Source organism: Scomber japonicus, chromosome 16 (genome assembly GCF_027409825.1).
Source record: "Scomber japonicus isolate fScoJap1 chromosome 16, fScoJap1.pri, whole genome shotgun sequence".
Taxonomy (NCBI): domain Eukaryota; kingdom Metazoa; phylum Chordata; class Actinopteri; order Scombriformes; family Scombridae; genus Scomber; species Scomber japonicus.
Window position 1 is genome coordinate 23,603,579 of NC_070593.1, and position 24,781 is coordinate 23,628,359.

Consider the following 24,781-nt stretch of genomic DNA (forward strand, 5'->3'; position numbering starts at 1 on the left):
TCTTCTCATTTAATTCTTGATAAGAAAACAAGTAAGTGTATTCCCCAGATTGTCAAACTATTGCTTTAACAAACATCTGCCCAACACAACACAATCATACAGGGCAGCCAAACATTGTTCAAACCTCCAGAACTTTCTTTTCAATGCCAATGAAGATCCCAAAGATTATTTATATTGCATGCTGATAAAATCATCTTCTCTTATTGTAGATTGTTGCTTATGAGACCTACATCATAGTTTTTTTTTTCTCCAGGCGCAGCTTTAAATTTTGGGTGTCAGTATCTCTGCCTAATTAGCTGAAGAAATGTGGTGTTTAGGGCAGATCAAAGGCGCTAGTCTTATAGTCAATGTTTCAGGAGAAAGAGAGCATAGGCAACTAAAATACCAAATTGTTGCATTTGATGTTTTCTTTGCTGTTTTGAGTGTCCTGAAATCAACAGTAATTTATCTGCCTACTGTTCCAAATGTTAAGATGTCTGTTTGGATAACATTCATATTTCATGTGGAAATCACCTCACTTTTAATTTGCTACTGATATTTCCCACATCAATGCATGATGCAGTGCCTTGTATTGCATAATTTACAAGTCAAGTATGATACTGTCTACATCACTTTCTTTTTAATCAGAGTGATTCCTTTTTTTGCATGAGTCTCATCAGCCAACTGTTTGTGTTGCAGAGTTTTGCAGAGAACACAATGAACGAGCTGCTGGGCTGGTACGGCTACGACAAGGTGGAGCTGAGAGACTCAGACAACCTGGAGATAGGGGAGACGCCACAGCACATCTCTGTTCTCAAAGGTATTGTATGCCATCATGATGTTTTTTTAATTAAAAAGCACAGCACAGTAACACGAGTGGATGCTTTTTTTTTTTTTTGCCTGACTGGCCCGGCAGTCAACATTCTCAGCTGCTTCATTATCCAGCATATGATCATGTACTGCATAAGGAGTGCTTTACTTATGTAAATATTAACTGCTCCTGAATGGATCATGAAACATGACACATAAATGCTGTGAATATGTTGAACACGACTTTGTGACTGCGTTAAAAGGCCTGAAAATGTATTTATTAATCAGCCTCTTGCTATGTGTGATTAGCTTGAAACATAAATCTGTCCAAGCTCACTGTTAAAAAAACAACAGACATGCTTCATCACTTGTGCTTCTAGTGTGGTGAAAGTGATCCACTAAGTCACAACTTAGGCAACTTAGACTGTCACATTATGGCAGGATTTGCAGTGATTGCAACAGCACCTCATCAGTTGTTTAGTAACTTAATAGCTTAATTTTCCTCAATTCCTCCCGTCTAGAAAACTTGTTGCCAAAAATCCCAGCTTCAACAGAGAGCAGTGAAGGCCCTACGGATCGAGCCAACAGCTCCCACTCTTTGCCAGCCTCCAGGAACGGAGTCACAGAGCCCTCCACCACACCGTCCACCTCCACGCCCAGCAGCAAGGAACATGGCAACCTTCCCATCATTGTCCCCATGATCCCCCCGCCACTGATCAAGCCCCCTGCAGGTAGGGAGCACAGACACCTTTTTGGAAAGACACATGCAAGAGACGGATTGAAAAGTAGCTCGTTTGTTCAGAAAACGCAGGCAGAAAGTCAAAAAGTACTCAAACAGGAAGAGTGGCCCAGACCTAAATTTTCAGTGGTTTTGTGCTTACCCGGTTATGTGTTTTGCACAAGGTTACTTTTTCAATTCTAAAAAAAAAATCAAGGTCATTTTCACCCCGTTGCTGATTGCTAATGTATTTGCCCAAATGCCAAAATACAATCACACACACACACACACACACACACACACACACACACACACACAGCCATCTCCACAGTCAGAACACACAACAAGCAAAAAAAAAAGGCATTGATTGCATCCACAGCTGTTCTCCAGGCAGATTACACTCTGTTGAAAGTATAAACCTACTTGCTGATTCTCCGGCACTCAGCAAGAAAACTAAATGTTTATGCAACATGAAAACTTTCTGTCTTTGCAATGGCTGAAAACCTCCAAATCAGGCAGGGATAGGCGACTAATGAGCAAGCTACCTGCTGTACACCTTGTTTTCCTCCACCTGCCCAAGTGTCAATATTACCCCTCCTCCCTCTCCCCACCTCTGAGGATACGTCCGCGTTCCTCGGCCAGACAGAGGGCTTCATTATCCCTTGCGTCTGCTGTGGCACAGGAGGTTGGTACGCCCCAGCGGACGGAGCGAGCCGCCTTGGCATCGCCCAAGAGGAGTCCCCACTGGCCCTGCCTAGGCGGGGAAACAGATGGTGTGGTCCCATTTAAAGCCCAGCACCAACCCACCACCCGGCCAACACCTCCTTCAACTAGCCCCCCACCACCACCACTACCAACCAACCAACCAACCCCCACACATACGCTGAATTATTCATGTGCCCCGCAAAATCCGACAAAGGACCTTTTGAGGTGCAGGTACGGCGGATGATGGTGGCATTTAGTATGGGGGCTGCATAATTACTGCTGCGTTTCTTCCCGCTCATGCAGATGTGCATGTTTTGAGATGGGCTTGTTATGAGGTGCCAGGCGGTAAACAACTCCACCTCAAGATGTTACTTTGTATGAAAATGTTGAGATTTTCTGAAAGATACCGTGGTTTCATGTGTGACTTCGATCCTGTTCATTATGCTGTGGTACATACATTATTCCAAGCGTTGTACAAACCCAGATCCACCCACTCAGTCTGTTTAAAATGAAACTTGTCTGGCAAAACTGCGATTCTTGTTTTTCTGTTTGCTGTTATCTGCAGTGGGCAGCAGTCCAGATAGGAAGACACACAAAGGCAGGGAGACTATAGGAATGAGGTGGAGACTAGAACAGAGGAAAGACATAAAATATGCATGTTGGGTCCTGTGTGCTGTCTTTAGGGCCCCAGGGAGTTATTCCCTTAATTGTGAGTTAGTCTTTACTTAAAGTCTGATGGCCCTGTAGATCCATTAAGCTCAACAAGAGGTGAAAAGCCTGGCCAGCATGCGATGGGGAGGTGAGCGGGGGTGAAAGACTAATGGGCCTGCGTTTTTTCGCCCTCACACCCGCGTAGTCATAATGTGATAATTGGGAGATACTGAAGAGAATCTCGGAGGATCTCTCTCATTGCAACAGCGACGGCACTAAAAGCCTGCAGCTCATCACTGGCAGTCACAGTTTACCACAGAGGAGGCATTTCACTGTCGCTGAGGGTCTGTTAAAATAATTTGTTACCCACACTGACCACACAGCAGTACTGCAGCTCCATATCTGAATCAGAATCAGAGTTTAAACAAGGATCTAGATGTGAAGACATTTCTATAGATTTCAGGGGGTAACACTGCAGAATAATATGGATTTTAGTTAAAAGAAGGATATCTTAAGGTTAACTGTAGATTTACATAGAAAATGGAGATAAATATGAAGGTGAGGAGACGGAATAAATCTGTTTTAGCTTAAAATCCAAAACATTACTATTATCATTTGGAATTTATTATCTTAGTCTTTGTAAGGAGAACTCCGCCCTTCCACACAAGACATGAATTTCAACAAAAGACACACTGATTAAGATATAAACCCACACACTTGCACAAAAACACACTTAAAAACAGTAGTCGTTCCTCTATTAAAACTGTATTGACAACCTATTACAGTCCACCTTAACTGCCTGAATTGCTTTAGAAAAAATACAAGTACAAATACAATTCAATTCACTTTAATGACCACACAGGCTAAGATGTGGGATTTGATTCTGGTACATCGTATAAAAGCACAGTTCCATCAACATCATTGCACAGAAAAAAGTCACACAGCCACAAGCAGAAATTGTGGGCGAAAAAAATCATAATTGGATTTTTTTAAATGCCAATTATTACTGTGTCAGTTGAGTCTTTTTTTTTAAAAACTGTCCTCATTTATTATTTACTTACTTTCTATACTTGGCCAATTAACACAGTAACTGTCTACAATCACTGCACAATTCAGTGCATCATTAGCAACCCCAACCTCCGTAAAATGATCTTGACTTTTACTGGCAAAGCGTCTCAAACGTCTATTCTATGTGAACTCCATTTTATGTCTTGGTCTTGTCTGTGGCTGCTGGGTACATTTATTTATGTATTTATTTCTCTCTGTAGTGCCCTCATCATGAATAATTTGGTATACAAAGAAAGATTAAGAACCACATAAAATGAGCCTTCATATAAGTTTTATTGTTTTGTAATGTATGCCGAGTGAGTAGGAGTTAATTGAACTGTTTAAATACCTTCATGTACAGACCTCTACTTTCTGAAACCCGTTGTTCTGTACCACAAACTCCACCCAGCAGACATTTATGTTGGCTAACAAAAACTATGAGAATTGTTTGAAATTCTGTGTGACCCCAGTATAATGAATACACTCACAGATGATGCACATCAGCAGTCTCATTCACCCTAATATGACACCTTTTGTCTGAGCCTCTTGCGTGGATTCCAGTCTTCTCAAGCATGAATATAATCAGGGTATATCCTCGCGTCCACTTCAGGTTCTCTAATACCACAGAGCACAGCCACAAATAGGCATCTTCCCATGTCCCTGGCTCATCCGGTCCTGCTGCATTTACCCATGGCAGGGCATCATTATAAATCCTACGGTGGTTTTTGTGGCTTGAATCTTGAGCGGATTTAACCAGCCCAGCAGCTGTGCTGAATCAGTGGAGTTAATGCCTTTAGCCCTTGTGTTTTAATGCATCTAGTTACTGCATGCTTCTTGAAATTCTTCTTGCCATGGACTTGCACTTATAATTTAGTAGATATCATTCTTGCTTAAGCTTATTTAGTAATCGGGATCAATGTGACCTAGATAACAAAGTACAAGGCATGTACCACAAGGTCAATACTGGTTCTAATGTAAGACATTATGAGCTCCAGTTATTTCCAGTCGATAATGATCATGTAAAACTATAGTGAAGTACATAAAAATAAGGTTTAAATATAAAAACTCATAAAATAAGCCCTGAGTTTTAAAAAATATTTGGAATGATCCTTTATGGTGCATGGATAAAAGTCTGTGGGGTAAGAAGAAATGATGTTGGAAAGAAGAATGATGTTCCCTATTGAATTAAACACTGACTTTGAGCTCTATCCTAACTCACTTTCACTTCTGGTTGCTTTTCTCCAGATGAAGATGCATCTAATGTGCAGATCATGTGTGCCTGGTGCCAGAAGGTTGGCGTTAAACGCTATTCTCTAAGCATGGGGAGCGAGCTGAAGAGTTTCTGCAGTGAGAAGTGCTTCGCTGCCTGCCGCAGAGCCTATTTTAAGAGAAACAAGGTAAGAAGTCCCCTCTAATCATCAGCACGACACTTTAATCTCACTTCTTATAGAGGCTTTGGAGTTCCTTCAAAATTCTCCTGGTAAGCACATGTGTTCATCATCAGAGATGTCCAAGGACTTATTGAAACATTGCTGCTGGTACAGTTTGGTTTACATTCAAATATTCATGTATAAAACTTTCTCAAAAATGCATAAAATAATCATGAAGAAATTATTGATTGTTACCATGTGGTGAATGATCATGTGAAAATAGTATAAATTGGACATTGTGATTGTCAACTTAAAAGGTCATTTAAATGAATAGTTAGACAGTTTGGGCAACTTCTCTCTTTTTTAAGAGTTAGATGGGAGGATTGACATTAATCTCATGGTATGATCTGGAGCCATGAGATAATTAGCATAGCTTAGCATGAAGACTGGAAGCAGTGGCAAACAGCTATCCTAGCACTATTCAAAAGTAAAATTTCCAACTCCTTTAAACCTCACTAATTCAGACTTTATTTTAATTTGTCTAATCTGAACTTAATCAGTCAGGTAAATTACAATGTGTGGTTTAACAGGGAGTTTACATGATGTAATTTTCTTAATGACTAGGCGTATTTCTCAAAATGTCAAAGGATTTCTTTGAGTATAGGCAAGCAAACAACTTTGGTTCAGGTAAGCGTTTAGTTAGCTAAAACAACTTTAGGCAACTAAACCAACAGTTAAATTGGTATTTTTATGGTAAATGCTTTTGTACTGAACATGATAACAAAACGTTCACAAGTGCTTTACATGAGCTGGGATTGAACCCAAATGCGTAAATTTGATGGCAAATGTACAGTATGTAGCCTTTCTACCACCCTGTTTATTGTCACCTTTTTCATTTATTGTTGTCTTTTGGTAAAGGAGAAATATTAGTCCATGTTAAAAACACTGTGACCAGACCAGAACAGACTGAAAGTCGAAAGGCCCAGGAAGCTTCCATGATTTCCAAATTTAGGTCATACAGTGAATGTTAGCATTGCTATACTCGGACAAACTGTAAGCTCAAGAAGTAGGGTCTTAGCCACCGAGCTAGCAGGGAAAAATCAATCTGAATGTTAACAGCCTTCTAGCTTTTTACTAGCACACCAACTATTTATAATGCAAACCCTAGATTGTCCTTGATGTCTTTACCAACAGACGAAAAAGAAATTCTAAGACTGTTGGTTAGTTAATGTGACACTATGGTGGGCCAGCTAAAATTAACATTATTTCCATACAAATTAAACATTTAATATGGTAATGTTCACATTTGTATGGAAAGGCACAGAAATAAACTATTTCTCCTTAGTTCTGTTGAAAAGGCCAAGTTCAGAAATGCAATTACTGTTTCCCTTTTATTACCAGGGTAATCTCCAATGTGGCAGCCGTAAACTGTTACCCCAAATTCTTCTTTTGAAAAAGCTAAAGACAGTTTTCATGATTTTTTAATAATCTTTATACTGTGAGTAGTAGTTTTATCTGTTGTCACTTCAGCATCTATGATCCTAGATTCTGACATATGACACAAGGCCTTTTAACTAACTGTTTATAAATGTCAACTTATAAACCCTCTCATTACTTCTTCGGAATTGGCTTGAATACAAAATGAATAATACATAATACAGAAACCATTAAGAATAAATCATGGGTTTTACCACAAAAACACCTCCAGGCAAAATTTCTTGGTCATCATGATGTATAAGAGGCAAGACAGCAAATATGAAAGTTATTATTGTGTTCTCATTTTGCCCCACCGATGACTGTCGTTAAACAATCTCCTTTCTCTCTTGTATCAAAGCTGGGATATATAAGGAGTTACGCTGTGAGTATGATGTGTTTTACTCTCCTGCTTGTCTGTCCTGAAGTCAGTTATTCATCCAAACATAATCACTTATTAAGCACTGCACTGGAGCAGGAACCAGATAGGGGTGCACTTAGAGTATGTCTGTTCATTTCAGTTAGTGATATCCAATTTCTTTTCTTTTCAGACACTTTTTTTCCCAAAGCATGAGAATCAAGCTGAGCCTTGTGTCTACTGTACTGTTGCTCATAGTATCTGTTTTTCATTTTCTACCTTAACATTGTAGCTCATTTACTTTTATAGCAAGTATGTAGATTTCATTGTACTAAATGTTGAAAAGATGACAAATGATATATCTGGTCCTGGCGATGAGAAGGAGTTTCTGACATGTTGAAAACTCATGGGAGGGCGTGTGACAGTTGCAGGAGCTACCGAACTTCATATCAGATCAAAACACGGCTTTTGAACTGACTTTTGAACATTTTGATCTCTGAGCTCCACAGGAGGTCATCAAAAAGTGCGTAAAGGTATATGCTATTTGACACGCAATAAAGTTGACAAGCCAGCACCAAATCTACCAGAGATCAGTCAGGGAGGTTGTGTACATGACATCAAATGTAAAGCTGATTGGCCTTATGTATAATTCACCTGAAATAAAAATCTTTTTTTGCAGCGTTGGCTGCTATGACATTCACAATCAAGACATTGAGAATTGCTGGACAGATTTTTTGCATTTCTTTTACTTAGACCCTGATTAATTTGTAGTCTCAATTATAAGAATACTCTACTGTACATCTGTAGCAGTTCAGATAGGAAATCTGTTTTAAGCTTCATCACATTTTAATAATGTTCTGAGCCTGGACTGACAGTTTCGGCCATGAGAGATTAAATATATTGTGATGGTTTATTTCAGTGGATGTTAAGGTGTGAACAGGTGTGGTTAAAAAAAGGACATCCAGCAATACTGTTCCCAAGTCTCTACACTCCCCCTATTAATCAGCCTCTAACTTTTGACACAAATGTCAAAGCATGTCCTCTCATTGCAGTGACAGCCCTTCATGCAAGCTGCGAAGTCTGAATTTTAAAGTGACAGCAGAGATCATATCAGTCTTAGAGAAAATCTTTTACCTTATGAGCTCCAACACACAGCTTGCCACTCTTATTTTTTGCCAGTGTTCCAACATAACCTTTACTATAAAACTAATAGTTATAAAGCACATTTTCACCTTTTAGTTGCATTAGGATTAATTAATGCAACAACTAATACTAATCAGCCTGCTACTTCAAAACCACTTTACTTAGTAACTCAATTGCTGGATGCAATAATGTCTAATTAAGTGCTTCACTTCACTTTGCCTAACAGAGAACCCTAGCTACTGTAAAACCTTGTAAAGCATGGCCTTGTAGCTGCAGCTTAGGGAACACATTTAATTCAGTTACACTGGGAGGTAAAAATAAAGAAAATGTCCCCTTCACTGTCAAAAAACCTGCTTCAATATAAGATATTCAAATTAAATATGCTACTTTGGAATTCCCTACTGTCACCAAATAAATCATGGTTAAGAAGATCAATAGTCTTCTGGAAATTAAGGACATATCTCTCAAAAACCCCAATAATGTCTTTACTTTTTTATTCACTTAATCTCTAGCTAGTAGAAGACATGACATAAACTTCTGTGTTCTTTACTTACTACAGCACATCGTAGCTCTGTATATCCTACATTGACAAGACGTGTTTTCCCCACCAGGTAGCACTGTTAGAATTACCAATTTAAGATGACTACCACTTTACGGCATTTAACATTTGGGATGACTAACTGTGCTGTTTATATTCTGCCTGCATTTAGAAATTACATGCTAGAAAGCTAGGCCAACTAGCCTCCTCTTGGAAGCTCCACTGAGAAAGCTGAAGTTAGTTAGCCTAGTTTGCTAACGTTAGCACAGATTTCCACTACGTTACTTTAGATTTATTTAGTTATTTTAACACCTGCTGATTGCTTGGTCTGCATTTTGATTTCTTGTTTGGTCAACAAAATTTTGACCAAACACAGAGTACAACTGGAACGCACCAATATACTTTTTTCTTAGCAAAGTTGTGGCAGCTTTAAAGATTGGAAGTACATGAAAAAATTAGTTATTGGATCTATATATTAGCAGATGTCATCAGTTTAGATGACATTGCAGACTTTTATAGAAATCAGCTACTGTAATTTACATTTACATTCCTGCTAGAAACCAATCAGCCATGTTGGACGTTTGCCCCTTCCAACAGCAGAATGCACATGTTCAGACATCACAAACACAGGAAAGGCCTGCTCTGCCACAGCGGCTCAGGTTCTATATTTTGTCTGGCTCTCGCACATTTGTGCAGGCCATTTGAGTAAGCGATACCCACATGTTTCTTTTCTCATGCACCCACAAGGTTGGCCACAACAACACGGCCTGCAGGCTTTTTTTTTTCTTTCTTTTTTTTCCCGACAAGAAAAAAAATATTGTCACGGCTGAAAAAAAAAAAAGTATCTCCTGTCTTTGTATGCTTTGGATAGGGGAGAGGAGACGTTGGGGAGGAGGATGGTGGGGGGGGGCGTAGGGGGCAGGCAACGGCTCTGGCATTATGTTGCATGAAATATCTTCAGCAGCCTCATCCATGAAACTCAATCCCCTCCTAGGGTGACTATGGCTGCTACTTTCTCACATCTCTGCATACCTCTGCATTATGTAGTGTGCATTTGTGTGTGGCGAAAGATGATTGATAGTTTAACTCAGGCTAATCACTTATGGGCCTGTTTACTGTATGCTTTAAGCTTCTGGATTAGTTTGTATGGAAGGTGCTGCTTCCCCGCCACTCTCGCTACTCAATTATTCTGTCTGTCACCTCACTCTGCCTGCTCACTCTCATTCTCTTCTTGACTGTCCACTATTGATTCAGAGGCACAGTTTGGCTCTTTTCCTTCTCCTGTAATGCACTGCAAAATAACCGCCCATCTGTGTGTGTGTGTGTGTGTGTGTGTGTGTGTGTATATTTTACTGGTTTGCATGGTGTGCACTACAAAAACCAGTTTGAGTGGAAAGATGCCAACTTGAGGGGAAAGTCCACTGAGAATTCACATGCAAGTCCACTGTGATCTTGGGTGGTTTTGAGAATTAAAGGAATATAAGTTCAGTTACAGGTCTAGTTTTGCTTTTCAGAAGCCTCTCAACAAACAGGCGTACGGTTTCTCCTTCTATCGCACACCCACACATACACCGATAAACATGCTTGCTCATTGGACACAGTGCCAAGATTACGTTTAGGCAATTAGCACTGATGAATTACCCACTGCGAGTGTGAAGAATGGTGGCAGAAAGGTGCAGGTTTGCGTTTTCATTCGGCCTTGTACACCACGTAGGAAACATATCCACAAATCAGTCAGGCTTGTATTTCAGTGTAAACGCTGCATGCAGCAGTCGGTAATGAATGCATTGCTGCGACATCAACTGTGATGAAATGTCGCTCATCGCCGTTGCAATAGCTCCAACAATCTGTTTTCCTCTGCAGTTTAGTTGGAGTTGAGTTTGAGACTGGTATGTTGTGGTTTAAAAGCAGCTGGAAGGAGAACTAAGTTAAAAAAAAAAAAAAAGTTAACTGTGGTTTATGTGCCATTTATAAGAGGATTTATGATATCTTTTTATACCATCATATGCCATACAAATAAATACAATATGCATATGAACCATGTCTTCCACAACATTAAAGCAACAAAAAGCAGTAAGCATGTAGTGAGGATACTCCAGCTTGTGTTTTACAGGTCGTTTCTGCTGCAGCGCCGGGCTTTTTGTTCACACCATGAAATCCCCCCCCCCCCCCCGGAGACCCCAGACCTCCATCAGTGTCTTTCCCCAGGAGCTCCCTCCAGGCACGAGGGGGCAGAGTGCCGCTTCATGTCAGCCCAGAAATGTCACATCACCTCAAACACATGCACGCACACACACCTCCCTAACACGCAGCCCCGTGGTTGCCTCCCCACACCTCCACACTCTGCAATTTGCTTTGCATCTCCATCGGCAGCCAAGGAGGGCATGCACGTGAAATGAATAAGAGAGAAGTGGGTGTCTGAGTGCGTATATGTGTGTGTGTGTGTGTCTGTGTCTGTGTGTGTATGCGTAACTGTGCTTATGTGTATGATTGTAGGTGCTTGTGGAACTTTTGTGTGTGTGATGAAGTGTGTAATGTGTCTGCATATTGCATCTCTGGCTGACTGCTGGTTAGGAAGCCTTGAGGCCTGCCTGACACAGCTTCAGGGCACAGAGAGGAAGGTGATTATATCATAGCTGCCAGCCATTCAGCTCAAATAAAGACAAAAGTAAGTCACACTAACTAGGCGTTGAGATTGTAAAAAGTTGAGCCACGCACATGAACTCGCATGCCTTTGTGTCATTTCCTAAACTTGTGGGGTGTGATAAATTAGACTCACGCAGAAAAAGCTGTTTTTTAAAAAAGTGCAAAATTTTTTTATTTGCAGGCACACATCATATTGCACATCGCGGGTGTATTGTGATGATGACCTTAAGCAAGGAGATGCTCTTTGCAACCTTGTGAAGTTTCAAGAATAATTCGCCAATTTGCAATTCACTATCAGTATGCAAAGAAGATGTTTTTTTAGGGGACCTTCTATTGAGAGAACCATTTGCTGCACTCTTTAAAAAAAAGGAATTTAGTAGAAGGAAAATGACCTGGACTATTCTTGCTGCAATTAAAATAATTATAATTTGTTTGCAGGAAAGAAAATATAATAAATATGCTCCAAACCAGAAGTATTAAACCTTTTAAGAACTGTACAGGATAATCTCTTGCGTTTTTTACTGAACAAAATGCAAGCTGGTGTTGGGCTGGGTTTCCATAACATGAAAAGTTTTTTTTTTTTTTTGGAAGAGTAGGAGGAGGAGTGTGTTTTTTCTGGCCTGTCGTGCGAGTAGTGCCAGGACTGCACCTTCATTTCGGGATTTGAGATGAGCTCCACTGCGCTCGGCTGTGTTTGTCTTTGGATTTTGGAAAGCCTGCCCGCGAGCGTCTTTCTGTGGGAAATGCGGGCTCTTTTGGCAGGTGACGGGCACACACACCTGGACATGTATCTGTGCCCAGATGGAAGCTAGCGCAGTGGCAGCTGGTGTGATGTCCCCTCAGGACAGTGGAGTCGCCAGAGGGGAGCTCGGCGGCCGGTGTCCTGCTCTGTCCTTCTTATAAAGAACTTCAGCTGGGTGGCAGCTGCAGTTTGCTGGCATGATGGAACAGCAATAAGGGGGAAAAAAAGAAAAAGCTTAAAAGAAAAAGACACAACTGGCATTGAAAACCACTTTTCCCTGAGGTGCTATGGCAAAGTGGTGATTGACTTAGCGATAACACTCATGCATTTTTAAAACTCTTTCTTACAGCATGTCTGATATCAGAAAAAAGGAACAGTATTTCCCCTTTTCGAAAAATGTCAGCGTCTATCTATCTATCTTATCTATCTATCTATCTATCTATCTATCTATCTATCTATCTATCTATCTATCTATCTATCTATCTATCTATCTTAATTCCATTCCCTTCATCTGTGTGTGGCTCCCTGTGTGCGCCTCACGCCTCGTTCACAGTGCCAACACCTCATTAGTACAATATGGAAATGAACTGGCGCAGGGCCAGAGGGTCAGAGCACAAACTGGAGACAGAATAATAGCACAATGGTGCATCTTTGTATGTGTGTGTGTGTGTGTGTGTGTCTGAGTGTCCTCAAATGCCTACCCATCTGTGTGTATGTGTGTGGGTTTGTGTGTGTGTGCGTTTACCTGTCTTGGAGTGTGTCCGTGTGATGAGGAGACATGGTGCATATGTGTGTGTATGTGTGTGTGTGTGTGACTATGTGTCTGTGTGTGAGGCAGAGAAAACAGCTGAAACAGGGTCAGTCTACACCTACTGTTCATTTACTGCACTGACAGCTTCTAAATAACCATGACCCCATAATCTGAGGTTTTGTTTTCTCCAACCTTGTGTAACAAAGTTAAAACTCTCCCCTGTTACATAGTAAAATGTTAGCACTGAACACTGTTTTCTGTCAGATTCAGACACTGTTTCCGTTCCGGTACAAATAACAGTCCGCTTCACGAGACACAAGACAGCAGTATTTGATTTATGTCATGCTTGGAATGGGAAACCCTACCTGGAGGTGAGGGAAGCAGATGGAAGCAGAGGCAAACTCAATCAGTCTTTGGACAAAAAATGTAAAATATATGCCAGAATTGTCCTTCGGTATCATCGTGAGATGAACCGAGCTAGAGGCCAAATTACCCATGACAAATCAAAGGTTTCAGTGAGCAAATTTAAAGGGAACATGATATGAGGGAGGGCTGCTCAGGCCAGTGGTTCACCTGTCAATGGCATAGGCACAGTTTGAAATGTCAGCTTAAGGGCTGCAAACAGCATGATGAACATGCAGAATTGAGGTTAAATCTTCAATTTTGATAATAGTGTCTTAGTGCCCCATGGCTGTAAAATATGAACTAATTATATCACACTGAGATCTATATTATATAAAAGTGCATTTAATTTAATGAACCATAGTGGAGCAATTTGGCATTGTGCCAGGCAAAGATCATCCAATAATTTCTTTGTAACAAAATTGCCCACACCTGTCATAACAGTGTTGTCGGCCTCTGTTTGCACAATGCACACTAAGTACAGGAGAGGACGGCTTCTTTAACAGCTGGTATAAATCTTTAAAGGAGTTTTTTATTATAACATTACAATGTGAGACCTTAGAAGTCAGTATTTCTCACTGTATCTACATAACAATCAATTTGCAGAACAATGCATTGCATCCTAAAATTCCGTCAAATCTTGTATACCAATATGTAATAAATGTTTGGGCCACTGAGGTCACTGACTGCCCAAAACCACTAAATAGCGCATATGCGTATTTCTAATATTATATATTTATTTCCCAGCCAATAAACTCGGAGTCATCATAGAGAGTCAGTCATTTTCTTAAAATAAAAACAGATAATATCAAGTGATCATCTGTTTTCACATTTCACTCTGTAGCACTTTTTTTTTTTTTTTACATGTTTTCATCATTTGAGGTCTGACTGCTGCTCGTTTGTCAGCTTGTTGTGCCCTTTTCCTCTGCTATGGTTTAATGGCACCACACAGGAGAACTAGCGCCACCAATTGTTACAGACAATACATATTAATATGCATTTTATAGTTCAATGTTAGATGGAAACAGTACACGTGTGGGTGTGCAGGGCCTTTGCTGTAAATATGGCATATTTAGCCAGAACTTTTTCTGAGACAACTAAGTAAACAAGCATGAATATAGAGGTGGCTGTCTCCTGCTTTGTACACAACACCTTACCATGGTAGCACTCCTGCAGAAATCTGGATTAAATTAGATCATATACAGATTTAGGAGCCTTTCATATTATTCAACTTTGGTGAAATTGCTGTTTTTATTTACTCTGTGATTCAATTTTCCTTGTATGCTACAGTAAATAAATGGAGGCTTGAATAAACACACACTGATGTGGTACCAGCATGGATGTATAAAGAGAACTGGATACAAGGCATTACCCAGATAAAAACATCCTGCACATGCTCTATGGGACTCATGCACCCATAGCTCACTAGAGACTTTAGCCCTCTGGCTAACTTGAATAGGGATAAAACAATTCGATCATTCAGCTCTTCTAGGCGTTTGAAATGTGATCAGACTGAATGGATCAAATTCTGATAGTGAAATGAGTCATTTTGTGGGGGTTGTGACACTCAAAAAAATGTATCCACCGTTTTACACCATTTTAATCCTTTCCTATGATTGTGTGCTGGAAAAATGCTTTCCGGGCCCCTGTCTGACCCATAAATTGTAATTCCACAGTTTGGCCACAATGTCAAATTGGCTTCAAAGCCATTCTTCAAAGTTGTTCCTGGGGGCTTGGGTCATAGTCAGCACATTGAATGTCTTGCAGACTCCTCACCCATGCACATGCATGCATGCAAACACACACGCACACACACGCACACACACACACACACACACACACACACACACACACACACACACACACACACACACACAGTTTTGTTTCAGTGAATCATGTTGATTGGTTTGTCCACAAACCAATGACTGTTCACCCATTTTACAGTCACCATTTCTGTTAATCTTTGTCAGTGTTGTTTTCCATTTCTGAGTTTCCTTGTTGCCTCTGTTCACATGTTTATTTTGTCCATCCGTAAAAAGAAGCCATTATTTCTCCCCCCCAGGCAAGAGACGACGATGGCCTCGGTGGGAAATTACCCCAGCACAGCTTTACTCAGGACACGCCCAGGCTTGTCTTCAAGACAAACAGCGATGTGCTTGTAAGGACCATAACCACTTAACACCAGATAGAGTTTAAGCTTGATGGCTACTGCACACATTTGTTTTCATGTTGTTCTTTGTTATAAGTGTATAATTTTCTACTCATTTCTTCCTGACATGTCACAGGACTGGTAGGTTCATATTTGGGCATTTCTGTAAAAGCAGACTTCAAACATAAAACACAAGTTAGCCCAAATTTACAGAGATAGCAATACTCAAGAGGCACTCACTTGTTTAAGCCTGTTTAACATAACGTTTGCATACATTTAAGTTTGAGGTTTTCATAACTGTATTCATGCATGACCATTTGCTCTGCTCATTTCCATTATACATCATATTCAGTGAAATGTAATTAATCCAGAAAGTGGGTTTACTATCATTTCAGTGATAACGCATTCATGGGAATTGCGTGGATTTATTTGATTTTTTTATATATTTATTGAGCACTGTGGTACATATACATATTTAGTGGTGAACCATTCATCACATAAAAAGCCCATAATGAAATATATACAGTATCATACAGACCTTTCTCACAGCAGACATTTGGACTTGTCATAGCAGGAAAAGCACAGGTGCAACTGACAAAATGAATGGCTCAGTTCTATTCAAGTGTTCAAGGAAACCATACTGGTGAACTATCATGCTCTATATTAGGGTCATATATATGGGAAAAATAAATTGGATGTTATTAATTGTACCTGTGCTTTTCCTGTTTTGTTGCTGCTCTGAAAATGGTCTGCTGAGATCTGGGAATATGACAACAAGGGAGAGGTTGTTAACAAGCCTCCAGATTAGTCAAATTTATGTAGAAAATAGCTGAAAGATCAGCTGTAGATTTCTATCCAAAACTTTCTATTATAAACCTCTATCAGATACAGACCAACAAGGTCATTTTAATCAGGTTTAAGACCAGTTTTAAGCCATTTCCACTGTGTTCCCAGATCTTAGCTATTACTTTGGTAAGTATATTATGATATCAGCCGATAGAAATGATGACTGAAATCATGAAAATGAGACCCAAGTTGTAATGGATGAGAATTTTAAATTCAACACACGGGTCGGAAAATACACTTAGGCTATTTGCTTACTTGCCAAGAGTTTGATGAGAAGATCATATCTGTACTCAAAATATGAAGGTACAGCCAGCAGCTAGTTAGCTTAGCATAGTATAAACACTGAAAAGAGGGGTAATCAGCAAGCCCGTGTCTGTCTGGACATTTAAAAGAAATCTGCATATGAGCCCCTCTAAAGGTCACTAAATACCAATAATATCATTTTTATAATCTGTACCAACCAGCAGAGACTCCAGGAAATAGTCACATTTAGTCGGCTGCTAGCTCTTTCCAGTCTTTAATCGAAGCAAAGTTAATTTGCTGCTTGCTGTATAGATTCATAATTTGTGTACAAATATGAGAGTAGTATCGAGCTTCTCATCTGACTCTTAAGCAAGAGTTCCCCCCCATGCTGAGCTACTGGTACAAGCAAAGATGTGCCAAACATGTACCTGACAGCCACGTGCCAAGTGAGATAATTTCGTGTCAGGGAGGTCCAGTTCACTGCAGTGACATTCAAACACAATCCTCCAGGTCTGTCTCATCATTCTTACAGCTGGCGTTACTTCACTCACAGTGCCTGCGTGAGTGTGTGCGGTGAAATCTAGTGCAATTGAGGATCACCTTTGCATGTCACATCTATAATGACTGACGCTGATAGCTGGCTGGTGAAAAGCCAGCCCCTAGCCCTGCTGGTCTACTTTAGCTTTTATCTACAGCTTAAACTTTGCAGGCTCTTTTGAGAGTTTAATGAAGAAGTCAGGTATACAGTGTAGCCAATATGAAACACTGGAAAGGATTTAAACCCAATATGTTTCCCCCTTTTGTAAGCCAGGTCATTATAACCATCACAACAAATGAGGCCACTGTAAATGGATAGTTTGGTTAATCATAGTAAGAAGTCCACATGTTGCAGATGGTGTGTTAAACGATGCCAAAGTTTAATTTTCTTGTGTAAACTTTAGAAGAAGCTTTATTCTGTTTTCTTTTTCCAATGGACCAGGTGCTTGAAGATGGCAGTCTCTTACTAAATAATCTAGTTTTTGGACTGAATCCACTGTGCAACAAGCATAGTGTTTCTGTTTGCCTTTCCTCACATCACTGATGGACTCGAGCTGTCAAGAGTGGATACTTTGCATCAGATTGTTTGGAGTGTGAGACAACTTCGACAAAAAAAAAACAAAAAAACAAGCGACTGGCTCGCTGCAAGCACCTGGTTCATTTTCATGGGGTTTAATCCATGTGTTTTGCACTACGTGATTACGCCAGAAATCTGAGAAGTGTCAAAAGAATCACATATCAACCTTTACGGGGGGATATACAAGCCTGTCTCTTAATGCACTTTTCCTGCTTGAACCTCTTCATTCTCGAAAACCTCTTCATCCTACATATAAAACCTCTTCAGGCATTGTAGCCTCTTATAAAACCTTACAATCTCTGCACCATCTGAAACTCTCCAGCCTCTTAACCCCCTGCGACCTCCTCCTCCTCTTCCTCTTCATTATCTAAATCCTCCACATCCTCAGCAATCTTTTTTAACATCTGCAACCTCTTCCTATCCTTCACTGCCTGAAATCTCCTCATCCTCTTCTGCAACCTGTTGGTCCACAACCTATTTGTCATGTGAAACCTGTTTCTCCTCTGTGACTTCACTAATTAGATACCCTTCATCCAATCTGTTAACCCCCAAGAATTGCCTCTGATCATCATCTCAAGAACTAACTCACCTAACTTGTTAATTTAAACAAATTACACACTAAAAGTAGCTGTCGTCGGATCTTGGGATTCTTTAGTTTCCAGGGTCAGAAGATGAGAGGAGGAAGAAAATGATGGCTGCTGAGCTGGTTGCACTTGTTTAGAAGCACAATAATTGTTGTAATGCAAACGGTTAAACTACACCACTGATGCTGGTTCGTTGGCCACGGTGGAAATAAATGACCATAATTACATTCAACTGCAAACATCTGTGTGCAGGAGTGTGGAGAGAGCGCGCGAGGGTGAGAGAGAGAGAGGGAGAGGGAGAGAGAAAGCACAACTCCATTAGCGTAATGCGCAGTGAAATTTCACTCACAGTGCAGAAAGTCGTTAAGTGCTCTCCATCTGTCTTTCTGAGTCGAGGAAATTTTCAGCACATTTATTATTTGAAATATCCTGGGCCTACCATTATCAAACTCAACTTGTGAGAGCACCTTTTTGACTTTTACTCAGTCATGGCTCATTGAATTAGTCAGGACTAAATGGGCAGTTAAAACGTGTAGAATTCAGAGGACTGACATCTGAGTGCCACCATTGTGGTGTTTAAGCAGCTGCCTGTAGTCTGGTCCTGACCAAACAGTCTTTATTCTGGTTTTGCAGCAGATCATTATGTTCTCCAGCTGCGTGTCACAAGCTTTATTAAAGTTAAAGTTTCATAAATTCCTCCTGAATTGCATGCAAGTTATCCCTTCTGAGTGCCTGAATGTATTAAATGCAGAACAATATATTTTAATTTATTCTGCTTGAATCTTGTACAGGGCAGTCTCATATAAAACACATAATCTCTGCAAAAAGCCTGATGTTTTACACGTGTAGCAGCTGCCGGACAGCGTGCTATGTATTCTTTTGAAATCCTGGCCAGTAATACAGTGCATCTGCCCAAACAGCCCATGCGAGTCCACTGTCTTTCAGCTGCTGCCAGACAGGATCCTGCCAAATAAACCAATGTTGCCATGCAGTGTACAAAAAGAGTTTATCCACCTTCCAGGTTGCATCCCTCAACTTATTAACATTCAGCAGGGGGGCTTAAGGGTCTGTGTGATGGATGGATGTCGTTGAGGGGTCTGACAACTGATTAATGCCTTAATTATCTCCAGTGAGGACCTGCCACTCCTCCCAGGGCTGACAGAGTGAGCTGTGTGTGGCCTGACGAGTAACTCCATGTTCAGGGCTCGCCCACTGCTATCTGCTCTACCAGGGTCACATTCATTTTCTTCCCGAAGAAAAATTTGCACTTTTTGTTCTGGAAAGGTGTAAAACGGTGATGAAACAGTGCAGTAGGGTGTTGTGGGATCTTTGCCACAGCAGTGAGCAAGAAAGACAAGTTTTCAATTGAGGCTCCTTTTACAATACTCCTGCCAGCGTTATGTTTGGATTCAGTTCAGCATATATAAGTGAAGAGTTAAGTTTGAAATTGAAATGTGTTTCTAAAAAGTTGATCTGATTGTGATCTATTGGTTGTTATACCTACAGTTATATACAAAGAGCAACATTTGAATTTTTTTCTACAGAAATCTGCTAAAAGTGATTGGCTACTAGTTGGCACACACTTTTATACCAAGTGTGGAGGGCCATTTGAAGGAAAAACATCCTTTTGTCTAGTTCAGCTTGAAGTGACAATTTCCTAGGGATTTGTGGTTGAATGAGACAGAGTGTGTCTTTATTGCCAACAGAAGGTGTAAATGGGCATTCGTTGTCATGACAGAAAGTTAAAGACTTAAATAGCACTTAGCACTAGAATTACATCATGTGTAAGTAAAGAAAACACATAACGACAATTTAGACACATACATGTGCATACATTGCATAAATTGAATGCATACAGGCATGTGCACTCAAACTCAACGTCAAGTGTTTGCTCTTGACATATCTGTAAAAGTATGTAGGAACAGCATCAGTGTCCTTACAATAATCTTTTTTAATGTGCTTATCTCCAGATGGTTTGGAGGCTGTGCTTCTGCTTACCAGGGTACTTCAAAGGAGATTGTGTTGTATTTCATCAAGAACAGATTAGTAGTCTTTTGTATGCAGGCTGGCAGGTGCTGATACAGTGTGTGTACTGTGTGTTTTTTGTTGCAGGTGTGTGACTGGTGCAAACATATTCGCCACACGAAGGAGTACCTGGACTTCGGTGCTGGTGAGCGGAGGCTGCAGTTCTGCAGTGCCAAATGCCTGAATCAATATAAGATGGACATTTTTTATAAGGAGACCCAGGCAGCACTGCCTGGAGCACTGTGTAATCCAGGGCATGGGCCAGGTGGGGAGGGTAAGGCAGAGTGCAGTGGAGGGGTACAGCTGCTCACTCCTGAATCCTGGGGAACGCCATTAACGGACCTCCGGCGTAAAGCTCCCTCACCAGGAGGTCCCTCTTCCACCTGTGCTCTGGCCCCATGCACTTCCTCTGCCACCTCGCCCTCAGACGCTGCTGTCTGTTCCCCATCCTCCTCCTCCTCAGCCAAGATCCCCACACCGAGACCTCATGAGAGCCCCACACTTCCCCCACCACATGTTCCCACTTTGCACCCACCTGTTGGGGTGCCCCCTGGCAGTCCTCCAATGGTGATGACACCACGGGGGCCCATGCCCCTGCCTCTGTTCATGGAGCATCAGATGATGCAGCAGATCCGTCCACCTTTTCTTCGTCCCTCTGGCCACCCAGGTGGACCCAACAGCCCTCTATCAAACCCTATGATCCCTGGTATTGGTCCACCACCACCCAGGACCCTTGGTCCTGCATCCAGTCCCATGCACAGACCCATGCTGTCTCCGCATGTCCATCCATCATCAAATCCCAACCCTGGCATGATGCCCCCCCACCCTGGTCTCATGCCAGGAATGCCCCCTTTTCCCCCAGTGAACATGATGCACAACGGAGCCATCCCTCTGCCCCCAATGATGAACTTTGGCATGCCATCCTTGGCCCCATTGGTACCCCCACCGACTCTTTTGGTCCCTTACCCTGTGATTGTACCCCTTCCAGTCCCAATCCCCATTCCAATCCCAATCCCCTTCAGCCCCAAATCTTCCAGGGACCAGCCTGAGAACAGTGGCCCCGTCCGCAGTGCTCCTGAGTGTTCAGAAGCTTCAGCTTCTGGGCCCCACTCTCCAGGTTCCTCTGGAGGAGACAGAGGGGACCAGAAAGTAGAGCCAGCTGGTGCAGAACTTTTTTCTCCCGGACGCTCAGAGAGAAGAAGGACAGGAGTGGTTGACTTGACTGTGAAGGCAGAGGACAGTTTGGGAAACCTGTGTCAAACTAGTGGCCCCAGACAGATGGACGGGGTGATTGATCTAACTGTAGGCCAGAGGTCATGCCAACAGCAGGTCATTCAGAGGATGCTGCCTGGGGTCCAGGTCAAAGTAGAGGCAGAGGTTGAATCAAGATCTCCACCAGCTTTTGGGCTGGGGAGGGAGGGGATGGCCAGTCATGATGGAGGGGAAGTTGCTCTCTCACAGGGTCTCCTTGGTGCTACAGAGCTGGAAGGGGCCACACACTCAGACACACTGGAAGCACCTGGCCCACTGTCTTGCAACAACAGCCCTTCTTGCAATGCTGATCCTCCGATAAGCCAGCTAAATCCCTGTATCTCCAGCCTTACGCCACCACCTGTACCCAGCACAGCACGGACCCAGTCCCAACCTCTGCCCCAGCTCCAATCTAGCCCTGCTGCCCCATGTAATGTCATAGTCAATGGTACAGGATGGCATTCGCTTCATACTCCTGCCTTCGAGTCTTGCCCTGAACGAAGAGGAGATGCGGTCACAGCAGAAGGAGAGGCAAAGGAGCAGCCAGCCAACGGTGAGCTGGAACGGGAAGCGCTGAAAGAAAACAATTGCTCAGTAGGAGAATGGGAGTCGGGGAAGCGGGGCTCAGCACAAGACGAGATGGTGGATGCAGTGGAGGGTAAGCCAGACCTTGACTCCAATTTGGAGGAGGGTGAACATGCCTACGCCCTGCCACTGCTGTCTACTGGTGGTTGTGTGGTCATCCAGCCTGTGCCAAAGCCTGGCGCTGACAAAACAGCCATCCTGTCCTGCTCCATCAGTGCACCATTATCAGCCGCTGGGAGCCCAGAGCTGGAGCCACCACTGAAGAGGAGGTGTCTGCGAATCCGCAATCAAAACAAATGAGGTTGGTTCACCGCAGTGTCCTCCCACAAACACTTTTAAGCAGTTGTACTAAATTCATACAGATTTATTCAGTGACATTTTGTTAGTCACAGTAGGGTACCCATCAAATAATCAGTTGGCTTTGATGTTTCAAATGTGTCTCTCTACCCAGCAAGCATATTTTAACTATTCCAAAATGATCTCCTTCACCTGCAACATGTCCTTTAACAAGTTATTTACTGTTTAAATTAATCTCATCATTTTGTTGGGAAATTCTGACAACAGGGTTATATTATATTTCTTTCAGCATAGCATGATCATTTTAAAACAGTACAATGAGGCTTATCACCTCCACAATGTGATGCTTGATTAAGGGGAAATGCAGTGTGCACTTATACAATAGAGGTCAAACAACCATCTAATGCTGGTGGCAGAACAATTAGAATGTAATGCCAGACTGCATGTTCTCAAACTTTAACTCCAGTGTGCAGGTGATGTATTTTAATGTCACCAAGAGGGGCACTTGCAGGGACCAACTCTGAAAAGACTCTAAAAGGGTTAGTGAACCAGGAGGGAACATGATATGAAGCCCATTTGTTAAATGATGAAATGAACCAGCACACCTGAAAAGGGAGTGTTAGGAATACATCCAGGTGTGGCAGGGGATACAGTACCAGTCAAGAGTTTGGACACATCTTCCGTATGGTATTGGATGTCTTACCCTGCACACTCTTGTTAAAATAACATTTTAAGATTCAATATGAGATAAACAAATATATACATGTTATAATGGTAACTTTATCAGCATTGCCATCAATTTTGGCAACATATTAGAAATTATGCATTTACAGTTTTATTTTATTATAGATTATCTATACATTTCTTGCTGGATCTTATGTTTGGCCAATACATTAATTTAGCAAACATTTCCTCATGATGTGCCACCTTGCTCTCATTTTACAGAAAAAGTACTTGTTGCTTTACTCTGATTGGCAGGTTACCTCTATGAGCTGCAGACTGGGAATGGAAAGTCTTTCATGTCAAAGGATTTGTTCAGCACATTAATACCAAATTTAATGATGCACTCCTCGGGTTGTTAATTAAATGAAATTGTATTCAAGAGTAAATGAAGACCGATTCAAGTTGTGGTAACATGAGGCGAGTGCTCTGAATTAGGGTAATTAATAACGACAAAAGATGGAAATCAAGCCCCCATGCTCCGTTAGTTCTGCTAAAAGCAAAGCAGCAGCTGAAATGAATCATCAAGAAAATCAAGAAGATTTCATGTTAAGACACTTAAAGATACTTGATAATAGATGTAGGAGAATGCAAAAAGTCACCTTTTCCCACTTGTCTGCAATGTCACAAGGCATTCATTATGAAATATCTAAAACTTTATGTAAAATGCATGCTTCCACAGAAGCAGGTGCTGAATATTTCATTCTTTATTTGCCCAAAAGTGTCTCCAAGCTGATACTGATTGTGTGTACCAAAATTAGGATGCTGTGCTTCAATTTGATCCTCTGTGGTTTTAACACCAAAACTGTTGTTGTGAAGTTTTTCTGTAAGGCCTGCTGCTCTGAACTGAAAAACCCCCTATTCTCCCACTTACCTTTAAATTAAAGGTGGGGCTGTCTGACTGAATTCATGCATGCGACTTTACCCAAAACAGCCTTGGGGGGTTTTTGCTCACCCACTGACTCAGTCTAATTCTCCTCCCACTCTGTTTCACAGATGGATGCTCTGAGGACCGCAGTGCCATCAATGACGCTCATTTGTCCACCCCCCCCCCCCCCATTCCTGCTCCACCCCACTCCACCACCTCACACATGCACAAACACACACACACACACAAACACACACACACACTCGTCCGCACCCATCATCCAGTCTACCTGCACCACAAATCGCCTTCGACGACTGATAAGAGTCCAAACAAACATGTTAATGTGTATCATAGTGAAGCGGACAGGACTCCTTTTGTCTGTGTAACAGACACTCTGATGGACTGAACTTCTACAGACTTGATGTCGTGGCCAGCAGGACCGCTTGACCTTTGAACTGCAGACATTGCATCCCTACAACAGGAGGACTTTCCCCCGCTGCTTCTCCCTTCATTTAGAGACTCTCAGCCCACACTGCCCCCTTGTAACTTATCCACCTTTCCCCATCAAAGCAAATGGTCTCTGTACTGTCTGTTACTATGGAGCAAACTATAGTGTCCGATATTCAAAGCTGCTGCCGGGAAATTTGGTGAAGGAGCCCCAAAGAGAGATTTTCATCCTTCTATGAAACGCTCCTGTTTTGGTCCGACCTGTTGCCACACCACAGATAGAAAATCTCGGCTCCAGTAAGTGTTTTTTCTCACACAG

The 24,781-nt window shown here is 41.8% G+C and overlaps 1 protein-coding gene across 1 annotated transcript in view; it reads left to right on the plus strand.

The window, feature by feature from the left end:
• The window catches only part of sobpa (sine oculis binding protein homolog (Drosophila) a), a 34,412-nt gene extending 11,982 nt beyond the window's left edge, over positions 1–22,430 (plus strand). The window contains 8 exon segments of the mRNA XM_053335895.1: positions 679–799; positions 1,311–1,520; positions 2,088–2,185; positions 2,187–2,280; positions 5,156–5,307; positions 7,115–7,138; positions 15,396–15,491; positions 20,382–22,430. Coding sequence (XP_053191870.1) covers positions 679–799; positions 1,311–1,520; positions 2,088–2,185; positions 2,187–2,280; positions 5,156–5,307; positions 7,115–7,138; positions 15,396–15,491; positions 20,382–22,430 — 2,844 coding nt within the window.
• The last annotated feature ends 2,351 nt before the right edge of the window (positions 22,431–24,781 follow it).